An 18,622-nucleotide genomic window follows, 5' to 3' on the forward strand; every position below is an offset into this window, starting at 1 on the left:
ATATTTTGGTTCCAATACAATCTATCATATTGATGGGTTTATGATTATCGTGAGTCAGTGAATAATTCAATGATCATTTAAAGGTTATACAAATTTAAACAGAAACCTCTAAAATATAGAAAAGGAGTACATATGTTTATATTTTTATTTTCAACAAAATAGAAGAAAAGATTTTATTCTAACTTGTTTTCTTAACTCCAGACGTGTACATATAATGATTAGAAAATACATAGTTTAACTTTATTTTTAAATTTATATTCAGATACAGGCAGTTTTGACAGTCGGTAGTTTTATTGGAGCCAGGGGCTGAAAACCTGGACGAGGAGGAGGCGTCGGGCTCCAATTATAGGAAACAAGGTGCACATGTGATGTTTTTTTGTGTGTGTGTCGCAGGTGGGGGGGAAGGTCTCAGCGTTTCTCAGTGTGACTGTGTGTGTGTGAGCAGACGTTACAGGACGATCTGAGAAACGCTGTGTTCGGACGAGCTGGTGACTTGAAGCCGAAGCTGAAAGTTTGGAGAGGAAACCTTGTGCGTAAAAGTAGAATTCAGGATTAATTTCTTATTTTTTTTGTTGCTTTTCTGTTTGGTCATTGGGGTAAAAATGTAAAAGAAAAACCTTATTATAAATATTTTATGTTTCACTTAAATTCTAGAACATATCGAATATAATTTACACTTGAATTTTGATGCTAAACGATATAAATTTGGAGAGGTTGTGCGTGGAGACGTGTCTAGGCCTGTTTTGTAATTCTTTTAAAAATTAAAAACAGGACTAAACGAATCAATACATATATCGATAGTCATCATCAGAGTTTCTCTATATCTACCAGACACTTTCTAATTGAATTAAACAGCAATGGTGCTCCTGCATGCTCCTCCAAAAAGCTCCTCCCCTCGGTAGTGTGTGTGTGTGGAGAAGTGCGTCTTATAAGAGCCTCTCGACATCCCACGTCCAGCCCATAATCTGATCTGAAAATCCGTAGGTGAGGAGAAGGTTGAACCTCCTTCCATCATTCGTTCAGGGAGGGAGGCGTGTAGACACAGAGAGAACCAGGGCGCACGGTGGTTGTGTCGCCTCCACGGCCGAGATTCTTCACCCTCTTGGAGCCTTTTCTGTTTTTTGAACAACTCTTTTGCTTATTTATTCGCAACGATGCAGTTAGAGAACATCCTTCCCAGCGCGAGCATCAATTTACCCAAAACCTTTTACAACCTCTCCTCGTCGGACAGTGTCAACAACAGCCCGAGGCCGTCGTCCCAGCTCGAGTATCAGGAGGTCGACCGGACGGAGTCGGAGTCCGGCAGCGCGCCCAAGAAATATCTGAGCGGGGTGGGGAACGGGATGCTGGGCGAGGCGGGGGACACTTTCACTAAATCCGGGCCCGATGGGAGGAAAGGCTCCCCGGTGCTCGAGGACGAGCTGACGAGCGCTCGGCGGTACAACATAGACGAACTTGGCTCTGACAGATACTTCATCTCGTCGTCCCAGGCGAGTACCGACATGGCAAGCCCCTGTTCCCTCTTTCCCTATGCAGGACAGACCGGCTCGGTGTACACAGGGTCCAGCAGCTCCCGGTACCCGGCGTCGCTTCACTACGGATCCGTCCTGCCGCCCACGGGCTTCTCCTCCTCGTCCGTGTGCACCGGCCGGAGCCAGTTTAGCACCGGAGGGTACCAGTTCAGCCAGGGTCCGGGCTGTTTGTACCCCTCCTATCCCGGGACGGGGACGGGCATCGGCTCCATGTCGCTGCCGGGGTCTGCCGCCGGAGCCAGGGCGCAGGTGTATCTGTGCAACCGGCCTCTGTGGCTGAAATTCCACCGGCACCAGACCGAGATGATCATCACCAAGCAGGGCAGGTAAGCAGATGCGCTGCCGGAGGATTTAAAGGCCTAATTTAAATGAATAAACCGGGCATGAAAATGGAATTATTATGTATCTCCATTTAGCACATTTATTTTTTAATGCCTTAAGACGCAGCAGTCATTTGTATTTTCACCTTTTACGCACGCGTAAAAGTTACATACACGGTCGATATCTTCCAGTGACGCATTTATTATGCGTTTTCTGTGCTTTGAATTTAAAGTTTTCGTTTCTGGTAAATTGTAAGTGCGCATTTAAGCAACGATTTGGTCATTGCACCGATACAATTTTATTTTATTTCACATTTTAACATTCGTAAAACATTCTGCCAAATAGAATAATCTCCATCGTCCCTGCTTAGTATGAGCACAGCTGTTAATTATTCCTTTCTTCTTCTTCTTCTTCTTCTTCCAGACGGATGTTTCCATTCCTGAGTTTCAACATCACCGGACTCAACCTCACGGCACATTACAACGTCTTTGTAGAAGTCATACTGGCCGATCCGAACCACTGGCGCTTTCAGGGAGGAAAGTGGGTCACCTGTGGGAAAGCGGACAACAACATGCAAGGTGAGTTAGAGCATTTCAATCAAGTACTTAGCAATGGAAAAGTTGTATATAATGTTTACAAAAATATTTTGTAAACATTAAAATCTGGGTGTAACATTTTGTGGTGGCTTTAATTCTTTAAAAAATAAATACATTTTCTCAGTTCTTTTAAAATCTTATATACGTTTTGACAGGTTGGAATTTTTAGTGTTTTATTAAAAAAAATAGAATTTAATTTGAAGTGTCATACAATTAAAATGAACCAGCTAAAGTGTGACATTGTTTTTAAATGATTGCTTTCATCATGAGTTATAATTCTAAATAAATCAATAAGTGATTCATTCTTTAAAACTGTTTTAGTCTTGATAGAAAATTATAAGGGGAATTCTTTACAAATATTTAATAATTTCTATTTTATATCAGTGGGAAAGAATGTTTTTTTAATCAGTAACATCTAATATCTATATTTAAATAATAGGAATGTGTTTTATTTTATTTTCATCTAATACACTTTTTTCAAAACCAAGCTGTTTGATGGTAAATTGTGCAAGAGAATGAGCTGCACTTAAAAATAATTATGTCAAAAAGCAGAGTGGGTTTTATTGCATCTTTAGACAGATGCTGGTTTTCTGTTTGTCACTTCACGAACTATCTATTTACAATTTCTAGGTAACAAGATGTATGTTCATCCTGAATCTCCAAACACTGGTGCTCACTGGATGAGGCAAGAAATCTCGTTTGGCAAGTTGAAGCTGACCAACAATAAAGGGGCCAACAACAACAACACACAGGTTAGATATTGATCTCTCACCTGCTTTAAGTTCAATGTTTTCCAAATTATTCTCAACGATTGTTTTATTCATTTATTTAGTTCATCTTTAAGAAAAATTATTTTGATGCAACGACACTAAAAGAACGACGGCCATCTTCTCAACAAGATATGCATCTGACGGGTTCACATGTTTCCCCTTTTTGCAGATGATAGTCTTGCAGTCGCTTCATAAATACCAGCCGCGACTGCACATTGTGGAGGTGACGGAGGACGGAGTGGAGGACATGAGCAACGAGGCCAGGACTCAAACCTTCACCTTCCCAGAGAACCAGTTTATAGCCGTCACTGCTTACCAGAACACAGATGTAAGATTCAGCATTTGGATAAAGAATTCAATAGAAAATAGGTTTTGATATTTAGATTCAACTAAATGAAATGTCTTGAATTTGTCATGTGTAGATTATTATTATTATTATTATATACAATAATCTAATAGGATTATAATGTGTTTTTCTCTTCTTCTGCTTGTTTGTTTCAGATCACACAGCTGAAGATAGATCACAACCCATTTGCAAAAGGCTTCCGGGACAATTATGACTCGTACGTACACTTTAATCACTTCTTTTTTTTTTTTTTAAATCTATGTCTTAGATGCTGAATTTCCTTTTTTCAATATTTTTTTCTTATGCATGGTATTCTTTCTGTTGGACAGGATGTACACAGCCCCAGAGAGTGACAGGTTGACTCCATCCCCTACAGATTCCCCTCGCTCCACCCAGATTGTGCCTGGGGCCCGCTACGCCATGCAGCCTTTCTTTCAGGACCAGTTTGTCAACAACCTGCCTCAGAACCGTTTCTACACTGGTGAACGGGCCGTTCCCCAAACCAACAGCCTTCTCTCCCCACAGAGTGAGGACGTCAGTGCCGCCGCCTCTGCCCAGCGCTGGTTCGTCCCACCAGTTCAGCAGCCGGGCTCCAACAAGCTGGACCTGTCCTATGACAATGACTATTCCACCAGTAGCCTCCTCTCCTATGGCATAAAGCCCCTGTCCCTTCAGACCTCCCATGCCCTCAGTTACTACCCAGACTCGGCCTTCGCCTCCATGGCTGCTGGTTGGGGAACCAGAAGCACTTACCAGCGCAAGATGACCACGGGCCTGCCCTGGTCCCCTCGTCCGAGCCCCCCGGCCTTCCCCGAGGACCAGCTGGGGGCCACTAAAGACAAGCTGCCGGACGAGAGCGCGCCCCCGGCCTCAACCTGGATCGAGACGTCCCACTCACTGAAATCTGTGGACTCTACTGATTCTGGTGTGTACTCCATGGTGTGCAAGAGGCGCAGGATGTCTCCTGGGGGCTCAAGCACAGAGAACTCCCCCACCATCAAGTGTGAGGACTTGACCACGGAGGAGTACAACAAGGACAACCCAAAAGGCATGGGTTATTATGCATTCTACACAAGCCCCTGAGACTATTTATTAAAACTATATAAAATTCTTTTTGCTTATTGAGTGCTCTCCATTCCTTGATAATGTCTTTTTTCTCTTTTCTCTAAAGGTGCCAAAGCTTAGTGTTCCCCCCCAAGCAAGCTGCACATGGTTATTTTCCCAGGCCAGCCCCTCTCACATACCTGAACATGCATAGTGATTGTTGTTTTTTGAAAAAAGCATGTCCCTTCTTATTCATTTATTTTTTACAAATATCTTTTTTTTCACAAATGTGATACATTTTTCCCCCCCCTGCGTATTTAAGTCATTTTCGTTGTACAGTATTCGTGCACTTTAGAATGTGATGTATCTTGTACAAAGTGTCTTCATGGAGGTGTTATTAAATGGATAATAAAACAGCTTTTCATAAAGCATTGTCCAAATGTCTTTCTCTGGATGTTTTATTCACAAAGGGAAGTGGCCGAGAGTTTGCAGCTGTAAATAAAAAAATCTAAAGCATTTTTTTAAATGTGCGCTAGTTGCAGCAGGAAGCGGAACATTAGGCTGTGACACGTTTAAATGGAAATTGTGCATGTCTTGTTAAGCAGTGAATGTACCCGAGTCGTGTTGACCTGTAAAGCTACTGTATTTTATGGCTTGTTAAGGAGGCCAGGAATTTGGGCCTCTGGACCGGAAGCCCCTAAGTGGTTGCTGCCATCAAGCTGACACTGCAATGAGCAGAATAAAATGTAAAACCATGCAACTGAAACATGTCTTCAGAAAGGGAGGGGGCACAAGTAAAGAGCCAGTTTGATATTTTAACTTGGTTTAACGAGATGAGGGAAGTAATCAATATTTCTCCAAGTGAGCCATGTGACTTTATGAGGCCATTACATTACAAATTAACATTTCATAAGCTTTGGCTGCTTTAAATCTATTTCCCTCTACAAATAAAGTATATTTGGTGCCATTTCTTGAAAGATTTCCAAATACAAACAAGCATGTGCATTGTAAATACCAGAAAGTGATAAAGACATGCAGTGAACGTACGTTTCTGTAGCTTTTATTTCTGGCTCGTGGACAGAAATTCTCAGAACCCCGTGCGTTTAAAAGAGCTGAGCAATCCGTCAAGCCACAAACAAGTGTTACGAGGTATAACACCAATTCAAGTGAGCGAAGTGCGATTTAAACACGAGATGTGCCGGTCTTGCCCGACTCACCACATAGGCCCATTAGGTGACAACCACACAAAAGAACCGAGCTACTATTGCTCCTGTTGTTGCCATGGCGTTTTCACACATTTTCCAATTTACCTAAGTAATCTAACTACACGTGAGGCTTGTGTACTGAGAAAATGCCAAAGCAGGGTAAACAGAAAGTGGTCCGTCATCCGTCCAACTAAGGCCGATGCACAGCTCAACACGTCTATTTATACGGCCGATCTACGGCCTCCGCGAACGTGGATTAGTGAAGATGAAATCCACAAAAAGAGAAGTCATACGATTCACACAGAGACTCGACTTGGCTCGTGTTCTCAGCACCTGTTTTTCCTGCGTGAAAATACTTCAAATCCCCCCCCCCCGTAAGCACCCCAATTTGAATTGATTTACATACTCAAATTCTAATTAATTCTGTTGTCAGACTCCTTGACAAAGTGAGGAGTCTGACTAACTCCAATTAACACCTCCTAACAAGGTAGAGTGCTTGATTGCCCCGGCCTCTCAGGAAGGCTGTAAGAAAAAAAGGCTCTTCAGGGGATTCGAGCTGGGAGAATAAAAATGTTTGCACTTGCGCGTGTCAGCGAATTGTTATTTCAGGGCCTGTGATGATGTTTTCATCCTCGTCTGTTGTGTTGACCTCTGCTCGACGGTGCTGGAGAGGTGGAGTGTGTGGGTGTGTGCTGAGATTAGGGAGTGGACGTTGGACGACCACAGCGGCCACACACATTAGAGATGCAGAGATTTGACGATAACTGATCTTCTGAAAATCGGAGAGAAAACCAGTTAGAATTTTATACACACATAACCCGTTTCTGTTAAGTGGAAATAATAGTTGCTACAACCCAGAATCTCCTAAATAACTTTTGAGTCTTCTCATGCCAACAAATATTGGCATTTTGGATTTATGTATTTGTAGTAATTACCTTCCATGCAATACTGCTAGAGTGGCACTCAGAGGAGCGCCTACCTCTGCCAAGGCCCAACAGTCCCCTTAAACCAAATTGTACACACACACATAGATATCAGTTCCCTAAATGTATCTGATTGAAAACCTCCCAAATAGAAAAAGCAGTTGCTACGACCTTTACATGTCTCCCTGTCAGAATCCTACTATATAACTTTTTGATTATTCTCATTTAATTTATTGGAGCATTTGTATAGATTATATTTATTTCACATATTGTGCAGTTTAACTTCCAACAAACACATCATGTAGGAAGATGGTAGTTGTGTAAATGTCCTCTCACATGCATGTTAGCATTGGACCCTGGACAATGACAGAAATCTCAATCATCCTCTGACTGGAATGAAATCTCCTCTTCGTGAAATAACGTGTACAACAGCATGTTTTACATTCACCGACATTTATCTTGTTTTTAAACTGCAAACCTCCTCAGTCTCCAACACTCCCCCATCACGTATTTGATGGATGTTCCACGCCTTTATGACAGATGATTCCTGAGCAACCCCTGGAAAAAAAAAAAAAATCTAGCAACAAGTCGATAGATTGTGTCTTTCTCAAGCATTCATGCAAGAAGTACAGCAATCAATAGACACCTCTACAGCATGCTTCCACAAATTCAGACCATGTTTACTTACGGGAGATATGCGCATTGGGATGAGACCTGAAAAACCGGCTGCTGTGCAGAACTGTAATAACGTCTACAAGGACCAACAAGTGGTTTTTACAGTTTATAGTATATTAGTAAAACTTCAGCGCTCTCTTCCTCCTCCGTGTCGTGTGTCTGTGCCCTTCCCCCAGGCCAATCATTGGCGAGCATGTAGAGATTTCATGTGGGAAAGGCCAAGGAGGCTACGGAGACATTGTACTCAAGGAGGGCTGACATCTAAACACAGATGAAGGCCTGAGGCTGTTTCCTCACCTTCAGTCACACACTATTACTGCTCTCACTGGCTAAATGCAGCCGCAGGCAGATGTGTGTCTGGGTCAGGATTTTTTAGACGTCTCTTTTAAAAAAAAAAAAATAAGGAAAAAGGGTCCTACACATGGGCAAGACGGAGACAGTGGTGATTATGTTTCCTCTTCACACTGTATTTCCCCTTTTCCAATGTGTTGATATATAAAGTCTTCCTCTGGGACTGTTTGAGTCTCACACAGCCTGTTTTTGCTGTTTTGTGATGCATTCGCTCGTGATCAAGTCATTCGCTTTTATTTTGAAGAGGATTTCATTTTCGCTTGAGGTTAACGACATCGATGTCAATCAGTCCAATATAGTAATTTGTAATCCTAAGGCTCACATAACCATACACCACGATTTAGTCCAACACAGTAATGCATGTACCGTCTGGCACAGATACACGTCGTGGGTCATTCTGTTGTACGTATTCCGAGCATATGTTTTTTGCATTAATAAGTGGAGGTCAGGCATTGACAGTCCTAATGATGCTGACGAGGTCGCTGCTTTTAGCTCACCCCGGGTGTTTAAGCTGCATAAAGCTTTATTTAGCCTCCTTTGGAAGCGGTTCGTCAGCACTGAGTCGGGGTTGGGGCCGACTACTGTATACGGGTGTCATGCTCACAGGTCTGTTGGAGCAGGACGCCGGTGTGAGATGAGTCTCAAGTTAGCAGGACCACAACTGTTTGGAGAAGGGCGTTGAGTGTTGGCAGAGAGCACCGAGGTGAGAGGATCCAGAGGCGCGGAAGGGGAAGGGGCCTCGTGCTGGTGCCCCCCCAGACGGTGTGTGCGGCGCGCAGGCAGGGCCCTGACTCACTGGTGCATGGATAACACTGAAGAGAGTATCCCGCGGCTAAGCTGCACTTAACAGCACATTGATTTCAAACCCCCGTGTTCCCTCTGGAGGGCAGTGGGTCGTACCTCAACAGGCCCGGACCCCTCCCTCTTCCTCCCCTGTTTCCTACTTACCCCTTCTGACCACCGCTTCCCCCTCCCACTATCTATCCACCCCTGCGTCGATTTGGGTACACCATGCTGGTCACTGGCCTCTCCACCCCCCCTCCTTGATGTGTCCCAGAGGAGTTGAGCAGGATTCAGGGGCACTAAGGCTCCCGCAAGACCCTGGTCTTGAGAGCGATGTTTGGGGTAGGGCAAGCAGGGGCAGCCAGGTGGAAAAGATCTGTGGTCAAAATCAATGCATTGGCACTTTGAGGGAGCGCTGCAACAGATTTGGGAATTTCACATTCTCCTCGTTCTCTCCTGGCGCCGTCAGAAGGCCTCACCGCTGCAGAAAAAACAACATCCATTAGATCTTCTGGGAAAAGGGAACTCTTAACCTTGGACGGCTTCTGGGACCAAACCCCACGCGGTCAATATTCATTTGGTGGCTTGTGTCTAACATGTTAAACTCTCCAATTTGTCGCTTCCTGCTGCTCATGGCTACATAAAGAATATCTGCTTTTTTGACTGGGTATTAACATGTGACACTAAGAGACAAGTCATCCTACCACAGCAAGTTTAGTGCAATTACTCTACCACCTATTTCCCTCTCTGAAGCTTCGAAAGAGAAAACTTTTTCCCCTCATCACCACCACCACACCTTGGAGTCTCTTTATGTGAATCCCAGCACAGGCGGTTGCCAGTGTGGTGCTTCTTCCACTTGTCTAACTTCTGACTCATCTCCCAGCTGCATTATGTGGATGCATGTTTTAGGAGCGATACACGGCACACGTCTTTGTGCGCTAATGGGCTCTCAGCATCTTTAAGACTCAGGGTACAATTAAGAGGTGATAGTTTGATCTCCCACCTCGCAGTTCTATTTCTGAGCCGCCGTGTGATTATGCCTGAGGTTGCTAGGGCGGGTGAGGAACAGGCTCTATTTAAAGGAAGACACACCTCTGCAAGAAACCGACTTCTTCTGCTGTTTGCACCTGTCTGATTTCTGTTCTGACTGTATTGTTTTCTGCTGCAGTTAAGTTTGGGGACATTTGATGATGCATGAATTCACATGACGGAGGGCGATGTCTGAAACTGTGGCAGAAGTTAGCTTTCTATTGGCCATGAACGTTTAGGGAACAGAGGTTTTCCTCAAATGGCTTCTTGGCCTGCGTCATTACAGGTAATTGCTAAGGCTGATATTATTCTTTAATGCACCAGAACTAACTTGGCCTTACACATTTAGTTCAAAATACAAGATTCCCACTTAAGCTCTGTTTCATCCACCAGATGTTATTTTGATGGTTTAAAAAGTAAGTTGTGTCTAAAGGCTATTTACAGCTGATTTAAAGTTGATAATTGCATGTAACCAGGTATAACAGATAAATAATTGCCTCTAAAAAGGTGAATTAATTACAGCATGTTGATTTCTCAAAGCCAACGTCCAATAGTGGAGAGAATTGGTTAGTACAGCATTGCCATCTGCTGGTGTACATTGAACATTGCACAGTTGTGGTTGCATATATTTTAATACATATAAGGGTATAAAGGAGAGATGGTTTTATGGAAGGTTCAGGTTCAGGGATCTTTATTAGTGTCTGTAGGTAGATTTGTCGAGCAGTAACAATAGAGGACGGCATCACTTCAAGGGCTAAACTATAGTCAGGACACTGCAAAACAAAAACAAGAGATACAAGGCAAATGAACAGACTTTCCATAAACTGAAGGTTGCCAGGACTCTTTAGATAAACAATTGCACCTGGAACACCCACCAATCAGCCGACTGGACCATTTAACTCTCTGGTGCAGTCTGTTTCTGTCCTTCAGAGAGAGAGAACCAAGCCATGACACCAAAGGAAAGGGGAACACAGACTCAATCAAAGCTCGATAAAACAAAATCATCGTGATTTTTTCCAATTCCTTAGGCAGAACAGAAGGTGATGAGTTAAAAGGATTTCATTTCAGGTTTTGTTCAAATATTGTGTCTAACTTTTATCTTAGTGTGGCTCATAAACCAACATAATATATCCTTGCTGAGAATAGTGATGATTGTTGGTTTCCCACTTCAAGACTAAAGTTTCAGTCAGTGTTTTATTGAGAACATCTGAAATAGCCTATACCGATGTCCATGTTTTGTGATGGAAACAACTGAAGATGTTCAGGCATCTGTATGTCAGTCCAAAAAAGTTAGGAAGCTTATATTCAGTTTGAATTCCAAAGTGTGTGTAGGCTTAGCCATACGTGCATACACAGTAAATGCATTGTATATTCTTCTCTAATGTCATTTCTAAATTAAATATACTGCGAAGTAAATAACCTCATGAACATCTTCTTACAATATACTTTTGTGTTTCTCTAAACTATTTTCACTTTAAAGGCCCAAATGGTCAATGAGTAGATAAATTGCAGATATACTTGTAAAAATGTAGGAAATCATGCCTGTTCCTTACAAATGAGAGAATGAGGAGAATTATTATGGAGGTCCTTGTTCTATTAATATTATAAACAAATGAAAATAGCTTACATTTAGTTTGTTAGTTAACCGCCAATTCATTTGGGAACAGGAGCAGATTCATATCCAGTGTTATTGAATAACAGTGGTGACTATATGGTTCACATTTCCATCACAGACTTGAACTTCAAAGTTAAAAGGGAAATATTCGATATGAAGTGTCTGTATCACCCTATCATATATGGCAGCATTGATAATTTACACATCTTGTGATTTATCGTGGCATCAAACATGGGGATATATTTAAAACGTTGGTTGAAGCATGGTTAAAGATATCGATCAGACATAACCTGATTTAAAATTTAAGTTAAATTTACACTGTTTCCGTACTTTAAAAAATATTGTCTACGCTGTTTAATGTTTGTCAATGCATCTGATATGTAGTATTATGATTCTTCTATTGTTTTAAAAACACACTGAATGATCTCTGTGTTAATAAGATAAGATTCTTTATCTTACACACATGTTTACAGTTTATTGATCCCCCCCCCAATGGGGAAATTTGCAATATTACAGCAGCAAGAGTCAAAAATAGGCATCAGTAAGTAATAATGAGTAACATGAAATACTTAGGTGTAAGGATAATAATACTTAAGTGTAAGGAAATACACAAAATATAGAAAAATAATGTATACAGTGTAAAAAGAAGAAACATATGTGCAGTGTGAGAATATGCACAAAATAAATATTGCACAGTTAAGTTATAATAATAAACTGAATAATAATAAATGTGCCTCATATTATCTGAAATGTTTCTTTAAAGAAAATCACAACACAAAAGACCCGCTCGGACTTTGAGGCGAAGGAGCCACATGCCCCGCCTCCATCACAACGTACTCTCATTGGATTGGCTGAGGACGCCGGGCGCCGAAAGCCTACTGGCCCTCCCTCGCTGTCAGTCTCTGTGGAGGCGTGTCCACAGCGCCGGGAAGCAGCCAGTCGCCTCAGCCCGGACAAGTGTCACCGGCCCCGGGGCTCACACACGCTCATCCACCGGTGAAGACGGAGAAAAGACAGCCAGCGGCAGGAAGAGGAGCGGCGGCAGGTGAAATGGACGAACCCTCGGATCAGATGAGGCCCCTCCTGAGATCAGTAAGTCCCCGCCCAGCGCGGTACAACCCGCCGCTCCGCCGTCACGTTAGCACGGCTCTTTGTCCCTTGTCTGCCCCGAGCGGCCGCTGAAGTGCGAGGGGATGCCGGGGAGGCAGAGCCCCGGGTTTGGCACCATCCGGCGGCTACTATTGTTAGCCGGCTTTCTCCCCCTGACACGTGGCAGGGACACAAAGTTGTGCCCCGGGGTCTCTTGTGGGGAAGTCGGCGGAGGAGCGGGGGGGGGGTTCATTCAAATGAGGTGTTCGCTACGTGTCCGGGCGGCTCGGTAGCTCGGTTCGTGTTCGAGGAAGTAAGTAGTGGAGGCATTAGCCGCTCGCGAGCCTCTTCCCAGAACTTTTAAACCGCATTAACGGACCTTAAGTGAACCGGACGTCCCCTGCCGTGTTTGTCCCGGCACTTACACCCACTCACAAGTAGTTTAAACACGTGTTTAGTGTCGCCCGGGTGGCTCCGAGCGGTTTGTAATATCTGTTATTGATTAACGCGACCGTTACATTTGGGTTTATTTTCATCAGCAGGTTCAGCCCAGTCGGCTCCAGTGGGGGGTGCGAGCTGCTCACATCCATGCGATCTGCACACCACGTTTAACTGGGAAAAGAATTTAAAACAAACACAAAAAAAAGTCTCATTTCCAAACTAAATGGTCCCAGAATAGCTTCTCTTTCATGTGTGCCATTTCAGAGTCAGGAGAATGCTGCTGATTCGACTGTGAAAGCTGCAGAGGAAACATGCACTTTAGAGACCTGCTGCACGATCACATGTGTTTTTGAGCTTTAAGTTATGTTCTATGAATGATCTGTGATTAAATACTTGAATTGTAGATTTAATATAGTACCGAGTTTAAAAGATAGAAGCGTTTATGTGTTGAACGTGGCTCATCACGCCACCTTGTGTTTCAAATGGTCTTGGACCGTTAATTTCATTCATCGACCAAACAAAACAATTTTAAAAGCAAAGGGGAAATCTCAAATCTTGAATGAGAAGGAGCAGAAAGAAGATTAATCTGATCTGCTCCTCGTTCACAAGACATCAGTTAAGAAGGCAAATAATTCAATCAAATTAAAAATCACAAGCCACCACAGCCCTCTCAAATTCCTCCATTAGTTCCTAAATTACATTTCATTTTACATTCCATTCAAAAGAAACTCACAAAACGATTTACCGGACACGATAAAAACTAAACAAAGAACAAAACTTAACACATTTCATTGTATTTCCTCAACATAAACTGGCTTTAATTGTTAGAATTCTTTGGTTTCTTTGTTGAGATTGTTCCATAAACTGATTCCTTTCACTGTAATGCAACATTTTTCGGGCAAATGCTTGCATAGAAGCGATCCTCCGGGATTTCTCGTCGCCATCACATTTATATATATTTTTAAAAGAAAGTTAACACCCTCTTATCAAAGGTGCTACCAGCAATCGCTCAAGAGTGGTAAATCTTCAAAGCCATGCTCGTTTTAAGATCTATGCAGAAACCATCCATATAAACCAACATATTGTCTACTATTCAGAGATGTCGCCCATCCTCTCCTGCTGTCTTTCTCACACACACATCATTTGAACTTCTGGCTGAGACAGCTGCCTGATTCAAACTCCTGTGGACGGCCATGGTCTCGGCTGTCGTGTGCTGTATCTGGAGTCGTCGCTCATAGCCGGACCGCCTAGATACCACAAGCGAGGCACCTCAGCTCAAAGTTAGGGGTGAACCTACACTGAACTGAAAGAGAAAGCATACTGCTCAATGTAGGAGCCATGAGGTGCAGTTACACCCACTACACTCTGGTATATGAGATGTTTCAAGTGAGACCCACTTCCTGTCTGCTGGGTCTGGGTGTAACTTTACAGTCATAGATGGGATGATGATGAGCATCAAACACTCGGCCGTGTGTACAAGCCCAAAAAAGAAACTGGTGGCTGAGCTAAGTTTAAAAAGGCACGCGGACTGTCTGACATCAATGCTGGTGTAGGGTTGTCTACTACTCTGTTTGTGCGCCTAGGTATGTGCTCTATGTGTGTGCATGCAACATGTGCATGTGTCAGAGGAAACTCGACCCCACGCTGTTCAATGAAAAGGAGCTGCTGGATGGCTGCCCACCTCGTCCCCCAAGCCTTGAAGTCAGTGTGACGCAGGACCCTCCGGGCAGTAAGGAAACTGCCTAATGCCTGATTAAGTCTCTGCGCTTATTAATTCTTTATCCATCAGAATGCACAACGTCAGCTTAAGCTTTGAGTGGAACATTCAGTTTTTCTAAAGAAATAGGAGGTGTTAAAAAAGAAACGGTTGATATTTTTCAGGCTTGCTGGTCGACCAGTGGTGTTGTCACACGTGTGTGTGTATAAATGTCCCTTTTGAAAGTGCAACATTGCTGTTTATTTAAGACACAGGACTTTGAGAGAACCAGAAGTTACCTTGTGTGTCGGGTAATGTGGCTGAGTCGTTTTTCTGATGCCTTTAAGACACAAAAGGTCATCTCAGGCTGTTTTTAGCATTTAGGAAAGGCTACTTGCGTGGTTTTGACTTTACATTTAACTGACGTGTGTTAGTCTAAGTGTTGATTTCATTTTTACATATTTAACCTGTACTGCGAAGAAGAGGTTTGTGTCTTTTATTCATATGACACTGAATTGTTGTCTAGTAGACCACAACTTTCCTGTTGTTGCGTTTGGTCCATGTGTCATATTTTCTTGACTACATTCATACTTTCTGTCACTGATACCCTAAAGACTCGTTATCAATTATACTATCCTGGCACTACCGTATAGGAGCTCTCATCACATTTGACGTCTGGTCATTGCCAACTTTCCAGGAGGACATTTGGGCTTCCTGCTGCCCCACTACTGAAAGAGTGTTTGAGTCCTGTTGGCCCTCTGACCTGGACTATTATTGGCTAAGCCCCTTGCTGCCAGAGTTAGTGGGTGTTTTATGAACTTTACTTCATCACTGTGTGGCACTGCTTTGAATGGGTAATTACACAGAATGAGCCTCTGTGCCAGTCTGACGGTGCTCTGATCTTTTCACCTATACTATTATTATAATACGATAAAAAGAATTAATTTCTACAGTACCCAGCCATAGGCTAATTGGTTCACACAGCACAGAGCCTGATTGTTACTCTCTGTAGGAATTAAATGTACTTTTAGGAAGTGTGATGCGATTAAAACAGTACAACAGGCCACAAGTTTAAAGGTTTTTTTTACAGGAAGGAACAAAAGATGTTCCTAACAGCAAATTTCCCTGTCGATTAAACGGAAATTTAAGTGGACGAGTCTGAAAATCAGAAAACAATTATAAAACAGACAAACTTGAGCACAGTTTAATAAGATCCACAGTGTTAACTATACCATATTGATTATTCAAGATTAGCAATGCTAGCATCAGCAGCGTTCTTTCCTTGCAGGTTGATGTCCACATGCCTGTGCTGATTGTGGTCATGCATTCTTCCAGTCGACTGGTTATATAGTTTAGTTTATCCTTACACAGCCTTTGGGGTAGGGGTCGAGTTTTTTTTATCAGTCAGTGTGAAATTATTTCTGGGGCGAGTGCTCCTTGCTTTCATGCCTTGAGTGAAATCAATCCACTACTTCCAAGTTAACCTGTCTACTCCGGTGGAGACGTCTGGCAGCTGCTGACTCAGAGTGAGTCGGAGAAAGCAACTTAATATATACAGTCTCTGGCTTTTGTTTGATATCTGGTGTCAACAAAAAATGTTGCAAATTTTCCGATCCATGTGTAGTTAGCATGCATCAGCTTAGAGATACAACTTATGTGAACTTTGCTAGCACCCTGAAAATAATGGCTTATCTGGCTGTTCAATTAACCATTACTTGAATGGTCTATGAATATAAATCATAGAACATTTGTATTGATAAATCGAGTTTGACTGACAGAATCCGTATAATGGTACAGCCCTGGCCTACTTATAAGCTTATTTTCATATTCTAGATAGAAAATACTGCCAAATTGAGCTGGTTTTGAACTCTACCTTCCACTTTTCTAGTTAACATCCATTCATTAGCATGGGGAGAGGGGGATTGCTGTTGGTTGCTTAGATGATATAGTTACTCAGCATGGAGCTGCGTGCACCAGACAGAGTCAAAGTTGTCCTGCCAGTGAGAAGCAGTTCCAGCCATCGATTATTTTGATATAAAGTATGTCTTCAACAACTTTAAGGATGTTTAAAAATTGAAAGTGGCCCTTGATGGGAGAAAGGTTTCCCACCCTGGCAGGAGTACACATGGTTTTCCTTTTAAGTTCAGTCTGATATTCTTCTCACAGAATTGTCTAATGTCTGAGCTCAGTGTAAAGTTTTGCCTTTAGATATCACTCTCTCAATTTATTTTGCTCATTTTCTATTCCTCATTACGAGAAGTACCTTCATTTAAGGTTTGGTTTGACCTTTGCCTTTGTGGTTAGTCTATTTGGAGCTGGACCTATGGGTCCCCAGTGTTTGCTTGAATTAAAAAATAGACTCTTAGGTTTCAGAAACATGTTCTTTTTGCCCTACTCATGTGACACCCCTTGTTGTTGAGAGGCAACAAATGAACCCCAGTAATTGCAGCTTGTTGAGAGACGTGTCCAACCTTGAGAATATGGGAACAGTTGTGAATGTCAAAGTGAAAGTCATTTGGATTCTTCATTAATATACGGCACTCTGTCCTTCTTCTATTCATTGCACCCTCTGAGGAATGCCGGGCCCACACGTGTGCTTGTTTCTATTTATCTGTGCTGGGGGGCGGCTCCCCATTTGTGACCTGAATACCTCGGCGGGCGAGCACTTGTGTGTCCTCCAAATATGTACGTATGTCCTCCCGTGTGGTGCTGTGTATGTGTGTGTTTTTAAGCTCTTGGCTGGGTGAATAAAATATTCATGGTGGCATGGTGGGATTGGCTGCTGAGCAAAGAGCGGGCTGACAGGGACGAGCAGAGCGCCGTGTGTTCTGAAGCGGCTCGCTCCCCCCTCTCTCTCTGTATAAAGAGATGAGCAGAGGAAGAGGTTACAGACGAGTGCGACAGCATCTCTGTTAGCGCTCAGCTCACACACACGTTTTTAACAAGAGCGATAACAATCAGAAAGAAGGAAGTGGTTCACGTCCTGTCTGCCGTTGCTTTGCGGATGTTTTAGTCTAAATGGACGAACAGAGCGACGAGGAGGCTGTGCTCACGGTACGTCTGGTCCTGTGTGTGTTCATGTTTTCCAAACTGTCGTGGCGTGCACTTGAACGGGATCCAGTGTCTGTGTGTGTGTGTGCTCTGTTACTGGTGTGATCATTTACTGTTGAGTGGAGTAGAGGTCTCTGCTAATGAACGGGGCAGGTGGTCAGTACATTCGACCAAAAAGGAAAAAGACGAGGTGAGGTGAAAGAGTCAGAAGCTGTTGCCTCATTGGACATGCTTCTTGAAATGGGAACATATCATCTCCACTCTTGAATTGCCTCAAGGAGCAGGAATGAGAGGAAACCGACAGCGACAGTTATGGCTGCTTGAAGGAGCGGGACAAGGAGAAGAGGAGAGAGACGCGGAGTGTCGGGGACAGGAGGGTGAAAAACAGGTCTGCCAAGGCAGCTGAATTCAAACAAGCTTTTATTGACTGAAGGGGAATTGAATCAAATGCTTGTTGCGTTTTCAGTCTAGCTGAACGCACACGACACAACAACATGTGCCGTGTGCTCACAGGGGGAGCTGCAAGGACGAAGGCACTGTTAAAACCAGGTACACAAATACAGAGAGGCAGATAGAGGGCATGGTTTCCATCTTCGTGTTTATGTGCGTGCGTCTCAGCGTGTTTGGGAATATTGATTACAACCAGTGGAACCTGTGATGGGGATGTGTTTGCTTGAAATATCTGAAATATCTTCCCAGTTGTTTTATGCTCAAACATCTAACTACATCTTCAGTTAGGAGGCGTTAGACACAGGAAACAATCCTTCGACTGCCTCGCTCAAACATGCAGCGACTCCAGGGATGTAAGTAATTGAATTGCTAGCAAGCAAAAGTCAGCAAAATAGAACTGGCTGATAAGATTATATAATTATCTCTGTCTTCAAGCACCTGCTGAGCACCAGCGGATGTCCGTGTCATTCTAAAAAAGACTTTGACCAGAATATCCAATGCTTATACTATATACAGTGTAGCACCTTATATGTAAGAAGTATCAATTCTTTCTTTTATCTTTCTGTTTTGAGACAATTTAATTTATAATCCTGTAATTAATTTAATCTAGTAGCATCATTTACCATTAATTGGCAGTGTATTAATGTCTATATTCTCATCTGTGCTGTGTCTTTAATAGTGCATTTGGCAATGTGAGACAGACAG

General features: G+C 43.0%; 2 protein-coding genes across 15 annotated transcripts in view; both read left to right on the forward strand.

Annotated features, from left to right (window-relative positions):
- Positions 1 to 306: 306 nt before the first annotated feature.
- eomesa (eomesodermin homolog a) lies at positions 307 to 5,049 on the forward strand. 5 transcript variants are annotated; one of them, XM_035182017.2, is made up of 7 exons: positions 307 to 357; positions 1,537 to 1,858; positions 2,277 to 2,431; positions 3,080 to 3,201; positions 3,389 to 3,547; positions 3,721 to 3,782; positions 3,895 to 5,049. In XM_035182017.2, the coding sequence occupies exons 2-7, from the start codon at positions 1,743 to 1,745 to the stop codon at positions 4,646 to 4,648; spliced, it is 1,368 nt and encodes a 455-aa protein (XP_035037908.1). In that variant the 5' UTR covers positions 307 to 357; positions 1,537 to 1,742; the 3' UTR covers positions 4,649 to 5,049. The 5 variants fall into 5 exon arrangements, with proteins under 5 accessions (XP_035037908.1, XP_035037905.1, XP_035037906.1 ...); XM_035182014.2 differs by lacking the exon at positions 307 to 357 and having other exon boundaries at positions 377 to 1,858; positions 3,895 to 4,613; positions 4,737 to 5,049; XM_035182015.2 differs by lacking the exon at positions 307 to 357 and adding an exon at positions 377 to 529 and having other exon boundaries at positions 1,232 to 1,858.
- A 7,015-nt stretch (positions 5,050 to 12,064) lies between these two features.
- Positions 12,065 to 18,622, forward strand: part of LOC118125287 (sodium bicarbonate cotransporter 3) — a 35,255-nt gene continuing 28,697 nt past the window's right edge. For 8 of the 10 annotated variants that reach the window (XM_035183735.2, XM_035183732.2, XM_047344259.1 and 5 more), the window contains exon 1: positions 12,065 to 12,282. In XM_035183735.2, coding sequence (XP_035039626.1) covers positions 12,241 to 12,282 — 42 coding nt within the window. In that variant the 5' untranslated portion in view covers positions 12,065 to 12,240. Of the gene's footprint in view, positions 12,283 to 17,203; positions 17,471 to 18,622 lie in introns of those variants that run through there. The other 2 variants (XM_035183739.2, XM_035183733.2) reach the window with 2 other exon arrangements.

This window comes from Hippoglossus stenolepis, chromosome 17 (genome assembly GCF_022539355.2).
Source record: "Hippoglossus stenolepis isolate QCI-W04-F060 chromosome 17, HSTE1.2, whole genome shotgun sequence".
NCBI lineage: Eukaryota > Metazoa > Chordata > Actinopteri > Pleuronectiformes > Pleuronectidae > Hippoglossus > Hippoglossus stenolepis.